A 10968-nucleotide genomic window follows, 5' to 3' on the forward strand; every position below is an offset into this window, starting at 1 on the left:
TTCAGTTCAGTTCAGTTTGATTTGGTTGGGCTCGGCTGGGCTGGGTTGGGCTGGTCTCGAGTGAGTGGCGAGTTTTTGAGTTTTTGGTATTCAAAGAATCTTTCATGCCGCATTTCCGTTTAGGTTGAAGCCGCTTAACTGCCCAACTTCTCACTTTCTTCTCGCTCGCTCGAGTATTAATTATGCACGCATAAAATATATTTTCAACCTTTTTCTCAGCCTCTTTCAACATATTTTCTGTGAATGAGCGGGCGCGACATCAATGGGATGCAAATTAACTGTACAAACATAAATAACACTCAAAATTCTTGGAAAATATCCCAGACCCTCGCGCATTTGTCAAAGTAATAAAAATTGTTGGGCTTCTGTTGTTTAGGGCTCGGGGACCCTTTTCTCTCTTCTCAGCCCTGGCCTTCCCTACCCTTCCCTTGTCTTCTCTTCTCTTATATTTTTTTTGATAAGCATTCTTATCATAGTTGGCCTGGGAGCTGGCATCTTTGTTGCCTTTTGCCGCACTGACCTGTGACCGGTTTTATGATATACCCTTTAATGAATTCAAAGGCACGAGCTGCCATTTCTCTCTGCCCCAACTGCCATTCAGCAAAATGCTGTGCGCGTGCTCATTACCCTGGATACGGAATATGGTGCGAATACTTTGTGTGACTGACTGTGGCTGACCCGCTTTCATTTTGCACTTGTTGCCCCAAACCAACGTCAACGTTGCAAGATATATATCTGAAATTGAAATTGACAAGTGATGTGGACTGCTCGATACCCTTGACAAATTGAGTAAAAGGTGTTTAAGCGCTGTGAAAATTAATGCTGAAATCAGTTAAGGTATTAAACTAAGTTGCTCTAAACAGACTGTAAATGCAGAAGCAAGCTTAAGTGTTCATAAATGCTTGCAGGAGGCAAAAAGCATTCATTAGAGAAGTAATAAAAAAAATTTGTAAGTCAGGGTATCTGCTAGTCAAGCACTGCCCGCTAGAGCACTTCAGTTTTTAAATGTATCTGCAAGATACGCCATCAATTATTTAATATACTACATTGTGATGCATTAAAAAGTTTTACGCCCTCTCACACGCTTGCCCCTGGAGATTGCTTATATATATATATATATATATACATACTCGTATATGTACAGAAAATGATTAATTGGCGCTACAAATTTATGACGTTGTTGGATTTTTCACGCCGATAGCGAGTTGAATGTATGATAAAGCCCATTGATGGAGTTTTTCTCTATGCCACAATTGAAGCTCGAAGCGATTAAAACTTTTCATCAGACCCAAAAGCAGCTTCAACTTTACAAAAATACATTCATTTAATGCAGTGTATGCGATGTGTGTGCGTGCCTGTGTGCGTATGTCATTATGATGATTGTTATTGTTGTTATTGTTGCTGTGCAATAAATTATATGCCATAATAATTATTTATGAAAGTCTCATAGGGTTTGGCGCTACGGGCCTTATTGCGTAATATGTGGTATAAATATTATTAAATGTGCTGCTTTTATTGGTAAAGCTGGGGGCTATTCTTATATATAGTGCAGAGCAAGTCAATAGAGCAAACGAGTGTCTTAAAAATAGCTGTAAATGGCACTATGCATGAATTTAGATAGAGCTGCTGAGAAAGAAAGCTATAAAGTTGACACTTCGTTATGAGTCTAGCAAGAGCTTTAAAAGCACATTAAAGCTTAGTATTTAAGCTTTCGCTTTATGCTAGCTGAAATTTAATACAGTTAATAAGACGCAATACTGAGAAAGGAACAAAAAATTTTATTTTTTTTTATTAGCACATTAAAAGTTTAAACTTTAATTTGTTTCAGCATAAATTGTTTATTAATTATGTATTTAAAAAAAAACATTAAAAGTCATACTATGACAGCAGAAAGGTTTTCACTCTTAGTTAAATATATTTTTAAAAAAGTTCAAAGCACATTAAAGCTTTTAGGCATTTCATAGTACCTACATTTTATTGGATCAGCTAATGAGAATCCATAAAAAATATGAATATGCTTAGCTTTAAACCTTTAAATATCACTTTTAAACTTATTAGCTGAAAGCTCATCGGAAAGATCAGCTTTAAAAGCATATGTCAAGCTGAAAATAGCCCAAGCTCTATTAAATCCAGTAAGAAGCACAACAATTCAAGGAATTGATACATAATATCGCGACTCATCAGTTTCTTTGCCCAATTTAAATGAAATTTCTTTTACAATAGCTGCCATAATTGTATTAATTTTTTTTTATCTCTCAGCTGATTTTTTTTTTGCCAATTTGTAGAGAATTTCAATTTTGAATATTGATTATTCATTTCCTGAAGCGACGGCGGCGCACCTATAACGAATTCGGATGCGGATGTTGATGCGATTGGGAATGGTAATGGGTAAATGGAGACTGGGGACTGGGGACTCGGGACTCGGGACTGGGGACTGTGTTAAGGTCTGGGTATGTCGATTGCTTCGCTTGCGCCTTTGGCTTCAATGGAGACGGCGTCGACGACGACGACGACGACGACGTCGCCATCATCATTGAAATGGCAAATTGGACTGCAGAATTTTTATATTGGAATTGCTTTGCTGTTGTAGTTGCCATTTGCTATTATTATTGTGGGTTTCCCCCTGTCTGTGGTGTGTGTGTGTGTGTAATCATAACGGCTCGCTTGTTAACATGCTACATTAAATTTTTATCAAGAGCCATGGCAATAGAGCGAAGAGAAAGAGAGAGAGACCAGCCACAAGAACCCGCTTCAGCATGCATAAATACATAAATATCTAAAATAATGATGTTGTTGTCATGTTGTTGTTGTTGTTGTTGTTGATTCTTATGATTATTGCGGCATGGCTGCAATGTAGCATGATTAACACGGGACACAGCACGCGCACATACAAGCAAAACAATAAACCGCTCGAAGAGCGAATGCTAAAAGCATCGAACAATGCTGGCCACACACAAAATAATTCACATACATTACAAATAATCATAATAACAATGGAGGACCTCGTTACGCATACGGCGCATGGTACGCTCGACATATGAATGGACTTAAAGCTCGTTGGACGTGGTTATAACGCTTTAACCGAAGCGAATTTATGCTGCAGAAACAAATGAATATCAAATACTCTACTTAAGGCAGCTCACTTTTCTGATAGCCCACGCAAGGCTCACTAATAGCAAGCTTTACTTTAAAGCCATTGATCTCTGGCTGGCTATGAACTGTGTGTATGGATTTCAACCAATTTGTGGATTCAGTTGCATAGCTCTCCGCTCTTGCAGCTCCATCCATTATCTGCTGTCGACCATTTGCCCAAAAAAGCACTCAGCTTCAACTTGGCCAGTTTTGCATTTTATAACTGAACATCAGCGCGTTGCATGCCACACACACAGCAGCCAAGCGCTGCAACACGTTTTATCATTTAGCTCGCTGGTTCTGGACGACCCAGCCACCCACTCACTCGCCCATGGGACATCAACAGCGTGGGAATTAATATCAATGTCGTCGTCGTCGTCGTTGTCGTTGCTGTCTCTGTCACTTGATGCGCTTGCTATCAGCTGCATGGCCACCACGGCGTATGTGTAATGCCTTTTTCTATGGGTTTATTTTTTGTTCAGCTGCTTTTATTTCTCTTCTTTTTTTTTGCTTTTTATCAATTAAAAGCCACTTCAAAAGCGGAAAGTGTCTGTGTGCCGTTGACACACACACACACAGGCATACTGACAACAGACAAGCGCCCAAATAGCGCACAAACAAAAACCAAACACACACACAAGAACACCCTCGCACACACACACACACACACTTAGTCACATAGTACGCTTTTGTTGTCGTCGGTTTGGTTTGTTGGACGCTTTTAGTTTTATCTCTCTGGCGAATACTTTTGGTGCCACATTTTAAGCTGCATAGAAAGACAAGTCTGAATACCCAGATACCCTAGAAAATGACACTCATAAACGAACAGATTTTACTTTATAAAAATTGAAATTCGATTTAAAATTATAAATAATTTTACAATTTTTAAATAAATTTATATTTTTGATAAAAAAAAAAATTTACCATAAATTATTATTATTATTATAATTATTTATAAATTATAAAATATTAATTTTAACGCTTCTTCAACATAAATTAGCGCAAAACTCCCTTACTCTCTCAGTAATATTTTTACAGGGTATTCAATCAAACAAACTCTATCCGCTGCCCACTTTTGCAGTTTGGCTTTGCATTACAATTGTGCACAGCTTTTAGCTGGGGCTGACAGATCCACCCAAAAAGCATTCGCCACACTCACTCTCTCGCTCTTCCTCTTGCCAACTGTGTTTTTGGCGGCTTTTCGCTTTGACACAATCAACGAACCCCCAAAACGACGATCCCCAAATGCGGCAACGGCGTCCACTCAAAGCTAATGACCGACAAAGCGTTTTGTATTATTTTCAATTTCATTTTCACTATGTGTGCTCCTCAAGACACACTCACACACACACACACACACACACACTCCATTTGGAGCGGCCTGGCCAAGCATTAAATATTATTTAGATAAGGCGAAGCGCGCTTATCAATCAGACGTCAGACGCACCGACACCGCGCACAATTTGCAGCGCAGAGAAAGGCGAGGTGGGTGGGTGGTTGTGTGGTGCGTAGCCTTTAACAGTTGACTGAGTGACATGATTTTTCCATTTTATTCATTGAAAATAACCAAAAGAAGTTAGCCGACAGTTGTTGCTTTCCGTTTAAATTTTCTGTTTAAACTAACAATTTACATATAAGCTATATATTAAGAGCCTCTCTCTCTCTCTCTCGCTCACACACTCTCTCTTCGTCTCGCTCGGCGTCTGGTTGTTTGCGCATTGAACTCTGGCGGCACATTTCCAAGAAGCCAATTGCTAAATCAACAAAAATACAAACAAACTCTGACGAGCAAAACAAAAACCTCGAAAAGTCATTACATATATCTTCTGATTGAGGCACTCATCCCGCTCCCAGCCGCTCCCCTCGCTTGCCGCTCTGCAAAATGCAGAAGCTACAAGCTAACAGCTTTTTATCTCTGCCAGAGGCGGCATTGTTTTTGGCGGCCCAGGCCAAAAGAGTTACCAAAATGCAAAAGGCATATAAAAAGTAAAGAAACCAGTTGGAACTGGTGTCCAGCACTCGGCTAGGGTTGCTCCAGCCAAGCCTTATAAGGTCGCTGGCATGCCAAGCAGTGTGCAAAGGCAAACGGCAAACGGCAAAGACAAAGGCAACGGCAACGGCAACGGCCACTTCCTGGCTAATATTACGAAAATTGCTTAAAGAGAGTTTCGCTCTGTAGGATCAGCCCGAAAAAGCAAAACAAAAAAAAACTGCACCACGGCGCGAAGACTGAAGCCTGAGCCTGTCAAGCGTCTGCCTGCTCGACTGGCTGGTCGCTTGGCTGGCAGCTTGCCTCAGCCTCAGCCTCAGCCTCAGCCGGGCTGCCATTGGAATCGCCTGTTGCCTTCTACCGTAATTCACAACAACGATAATAACAACAACTAAGCCAGAGGTAAGGCAAAAGTTGCGAAACTAGCACCACGGGCACAGTGGTAGAAAGCTGAGCAGCATTAAGTCAAAGTATAATTTTTGACAAATTGTATAATAAATTTATATATGTATAAACTATACTAAACTACTTAATGGAATCTGATAGAGACTTAAAAGTTTATAATAATAAAATTAATAATAATAATAATAGTAATAATAATAATAATAATACTAATAACAATAATAACAATAATAATAATAATAATACTAATAACAATAATAATAATAATACTAATAACAATAATAATAATAAAAATAATACTAATAACAATAACAATAATAATAATAATAATAATAATAATAAAATTAAAAACAATAATAATAATAATACAATTAAAACAATAACAATATTGCTAATAATAATATTAATAATAATAATAATAATAATAATAATAATAGTAATAGATAATAATAATTATTATTTTTTATTAAAGAATTATTTATATTTTTCAGTGAAAAATTATTTATTCAGCTTTATTCTTGGTAGTAAAAATTCTCATTAAGCAAATCCTTAAATATAAATTAATTAATTTATATCCCACTAAATTTATTTAATGTAATATTAAGAATTCATACAACTTTAGCTATGCCTTATTAAATTTTGTATTATTCAAAAGGATTTTGAATCAAATCTTTCATTTAGCTATAGGAAATTCATATATTTATATACCCCACACACATTCAGAATAGATAGATAGATTCATTGTTAACTTGTCCCAATAGCTAGATCATAGAAAAGCCATTTAAAAGAACAAGCAATCAATTGAGATCATAATCTCAATTTATACACTTTTTCACTCAATATTGAACGCCTTAAACACTCGCTTTTGTGCCACTGTGCAACAGTGCACGGCCTCTGTGTTGCCGAACTTCAAGCAAAAAGCGCATCTTTTGAACAGTGCGCAAAGCGCAGCTTGTCCCGCGGCTCAACTCGGGCCATGCCCAGCCGCACACACACACACACACACACAGTCGCGCGTGTTGTGTGTATCTGAAAGATACAAAACAAAAAACAACAACAACAACAACGTACGCTCGTTTGTCTGTCTGTCTGTTTATCTGTCTCTTTGTCTGTCCGCCCGTCCGTCCGCCCGTCCGTCGATCGTCGGCTCTAAACCGCTTTTGTGTATGGCCGCCGAGATGTTTGGCATAGTTGGAAGCGCGGAACTGGTTGGAGCTGCGGCTGAAGATGGAGCTGCGAGCTGCGAGCCGCGCGCTGTAGATGGAGGAGTTTTGCCGCTGCCTTGCAACGCGCCGACGCCGACGCTTGCCGCTCTCAGTTATTATTATTTTTGTTTGTGGCGGCGACTCTGCAGCAACAACAACCCGAACAGTTGTTGTTGTTGTTGTTTATCAACGTGAGGGCTTTAAAAGGTTTTTGTGGCATAGCAGCTGCCTGTGTGCCTCTTGCTTCTCGGCTCTGTACCTCTGGCTAGCTGCCTCTACCTGCAACAGGTAAGAAATTTTCGCTCGCTCGATCGGCATTTCAATGTGTTTCGTTGCTCTTCTCTTTAGGCTGTTTTTATTTTATTTTTTGTTTTTCTATTCAGTTCACTTTTTTTGTTGTTGCTGTTGTGCCTGCTGCTGCTTTCTTTGAAGTTGTTGCATGCTTCGGCGTGCCTTTGGGTTTCTTTTGAATTGTCTCTCTCTCTCTCTCTCTCTCTCTCTCTCTCTCTCTCTCTCTCTCACTGTCCTTTGTCGCTGCAGCATCTGCAAGCAATTAGTGTATTGGGGCTCTTGTGGTATGCCAGGCTACCCGCTTGAGCCTTGGCCAAGGTTTCAAAGTGTTGCCCTGGCATTTAATTGATGCAGTAATTGTAACCCCAGCCGCAAAGCTCCGCGCTACCACCGCTGCAATCAGCTGCAGCTAAACGTTTCCATCGAACTGCCACAAAAAAAACGAAGGTTGATTGATTGATTGATGTGTCGTCCACAACGCGACGTTTTGTTTGTGCAGAAAGGTCGCTTGCAGCTGACGATTGGGGCAGCTTGTATTTATTTACAATTATGATACGCTGCGCTTAGAGTCTCTCAGCTATGCGATCGCCCAATTCACAGAGTTTTCCTGGCTGCAGCTGCCGCTCTTCACCTCGCCCTCGTCCTCTCTCCCTCTCTCTCTCTCGCTGGGCACTTGGTCGGTGCTCTTTGGTTTTTCCATTTTCTATTTATTTTCCGTGCGTCGTTTTCTTTTGATGTTTTGTGAGTTGCTGCTGCTGCTGTTGTTGTTGTTTTGGATTTTCTACGTTCTATTTTTGTGCGCGTCTTTTCTCTTCTTCTTCTTCTCTATCGACCACAAGCGAACGCCGCCCTGTTCTGTATATCTTGCAGATAAAGAACGCAGCGCTCTGTCGATTGCCTACAATTTTTACTTTTCCATTTGCTGTTGTTATTCTCGTTGTGTGTGTGTGTAATTATTGGAAAAGGATGTGGGAGAAGCCCTTGACTGAATGAATCTTCAAATTTATATCTTAGACAGCAGCACACTGAGTGCCACAGCACTAGGTTACAGACAAACAAATACATACATACATATATCTGATCGCATTGCTGCATTCCATAGGCGAAGGGGAAAAACTTTGCTAGACATATGGAAGTCTAACTAATATAGATTGCTAAAATATATATGGCTAGAGCTTGGCCAAATATCTTTTCATCTTAATTAATATTTATAGTGTGTATAAGGCTAGATGGAAATGCATTGATGCTGATCGTTAAGCAAAAAATGTTGGATTTTTACTTAAAATATTTATAAAAATATAGCCACATAAATTAATTGTTTTTCAGCAATTGTTTATAGGGCTATGATAAGTTGCGTTTGTTAGAAATTTTGAATTTATAACTAAATTTAATAAAAATATCAATTCGACAGCTGTATGAAGCCTATGCATATCTGTGCATATAAGATAAATGTATAAGACATGTCTGTATAAGAGTGTACAAGAGCGTATATAGTTTTACATATGTCAAACTTAATGCTTATACCATATAATATAAGATATGATATATGCAGATAAAATAGTGCATTAGAGCTGCGTATAAGACGCAACTGTATAAGAGCATGCTAAAACTTATACAGCTGCATATAATAAGAGAGCTTATACAGCTGCATATTAGACGCAAGTATATAAGAGAAAATTGCAGATTGTATATAAGACATATGTGCCAGTATTAGAGCTTATGCATTTGTATGTATAAGACGTGTATAAGACTAGATAGGAGCTCAGATTTAAGCCGCAAAAATAAGGTAAAATAGGTTTAATGAAATATATATAGACCAAAATGCAAGTGTTTTTAGGATGTCGTAAATTTTAAATGTACTATATAGACATATAGATCTAAATACATGTGTTGCCTAGCATGTTTACAGCTCAGTAACACGAATCTTAAAGTTTCATAGCTATGCAATTTAGGTTTACCTGAGAATTGTTTATAGCCGCCGAGTATTTTGTGCTTCCACCATTTGACAATATTGCCCGCCATCTCTGCTGCTTTATTTATTTATTTTCCTCTGCTTCTTCCACTTTCTTTTTCCTTTTGCAACTACAATTGTTGTTGGTTTATTTGGGTTGAGTTTTGTTTTGTTTTGTTTTGTTCTGCTGGCTATTTACGAGCCTGTGTAGCGACTGTAACTGTAAATGTTGCTTTGGCCAAAATGTTTTACGGCCTTTGTGGGAGGGTTATCCTCGTAGATGCTGCTGCTGCTGCTAAGACTAATACACTTGCTCTCAGGTGCCACAACGCAACGTAGGTGGCGACCTTAATTTGTATCTGGCATTATTTTGGGGGGCTTGGGGTGCTTGGCGTTAAGGTTGGATCGTAAAAGTTTTTACAGCCTTGATATGCTGCATTTTAGTTGAATTTTGCGCATATTGTGCGACCTGTTCCCTCTCGCTCGCACACGCAATTTCGCTATCTGCCCCTCTCTCCCTTGCTCTTACGCTTATTTTTGGCGTGCGTATGTTTTAGGTGTGTGTATCTTGCAGATACTTTTTGACGTAGCGCGCGTAATTTTAATTGTAAATTTTTTGTTGTTGCTGTTTGCGCGACGCGACGTAAATAACTTGGCGAATGAACAACAACGGCAACAACAACGGCCAACAACAATAACTGCAAAATGCTAAAGCGCAAAACACGATTTGTATTTCCAAATGCGAACAGCGACGCTTACTGAGACGGCGACGACGACGGCGACTGCGACAGCGGCGGCAACTTTTTGGGGTGTAACTTTTGTTGTCGTTGTTGTTGTTGTTTATGTGGTTGTTTTTGTTAGCGGGGCGGTTTTGTATTTAACGGCACTTGCTTCTCGCTGCACACACAATGCACACGAAATAAATTTCCAATACTTTTTGTTGTTTAACTCTTCTCGTAAACACTTTCCATACCGGTTTTCATTCACTTGGCACACAAATTTTCAGTCAATTGTTGTGTTTATTTATGATTTGTAAAGGACGCACGTTTGCCCGCGTATTTTCCAGAACAGTCACACAACGCGATACGTATGCGAGTCTTCAGCAGATACACGACCAACTCGATGGGCGTACAGAAACGAACTGAACATGCGAAACACAAAACGTTGCCTTTGGACTTGTACCAAAAGTGGCTTATGTACGAGAGAGAGCGAAAGAAACACAAAAACATTGACGCTCTTCGGCTGTTGTCGTCGCACAGTTAACAGACTTAAGAGCGCAACGCATGGAAACGGAACGGGGCGCTCTGTAGTTTTGTAACAGCAATCATAGCTGTTGGTTGGTGTCATAGAGCAAGCGTAGCTTCGACTGCTGTTAAGCGTTACAAGCATGTAATGTTGATGTTAACACATGCATTAATACAACAGTCAAATGCTCGGAATTAACATTTATTATCTTAAGAGCTTAAGAGTTTCACTTGCTCTTTAATGCTGTGTACCCTGTACCTTAGAAATGTAGTAGTATTGAGTGTAAGATGCCCTATAAACAAAATTATAGGTTTAATAGACCTTTTACTCAAGCTTTCAGTGCGACATTTAACTGCAAGTTTTATGGTCTATGGTCATGTATGTACACACTCTTATATTGGAAATTTGATTAGTTTTTAATTTGAAGGCTCAGCGGTCAGGCTTTCAGTTTTCGGGCTTCTGAGTAGAGCAGCCCTGATGTTGTTGTTAGTATCGCCGCCTGCTGTGCTCGACATCGGGGCAATTACCCAGCAGCAGAAGCCGCCAAAAACTTGCCCCAGCTCCAAGACTCAAAGCCCGACGATAATAACAGAGCAACCAGAATCCTGAATTACGCTGCAAATTCACAAAACAAAAACAAGAAATAAAAACAAATGAGAGGAAAAAAGGGGTTTTGCTTGGCAAGTGGAGAAGCTGCCGTCGTCGGCAACGGCGGCTTTGTGCGTCCAGAGGCCTCAATCCTAAGACCTGGG

At 39.5% G+C, this 10968-nt stretch overlaps 1 protein-coding gene across 1 annotated transcript in view; it reads right to left on the bottom strand.

The window, feature by feature from the left end:
• LOC111592278 (protein naked cuticle) overlaps positions 1 to 10023 on the bottom strand; it is a 44760-nt gene extending 34737 nt beyond the window's left edge. The window contains exon 1 of the mRNA XM_023304379.2: positions 8979 to 10023. Within this exon, the coding sequence (XP_023160147.2) occupies positions 8979 to 9042 (64 nt within the window). The 5' untranslated portion in view covers positions 9043 to 10023. The remainder of the gene's footprint in view (positions 1 to 8978) is intronic.
• Between the last annotated feature and the right edge of the window lie 945 nt (positions 10024 to 10968).

The sequence above is a fragment of the Drosophila hydei genome, unplaced genomic scaffold (genome assembly GCF_003285905.1).
Source record: "Drosophila hydei strain 15085-1641.00,03,60 unplaced genomic scaffold, DhydRS2 tig00000001-arrow-pilon, whole genome shotgun sequence".
NCBI classification, from domain to species: Eukaryota; Metazoa; Arthropoda; class Insecta; order Diptera; family Drosophilidae; genus Drosophila; species Drosophila hydei.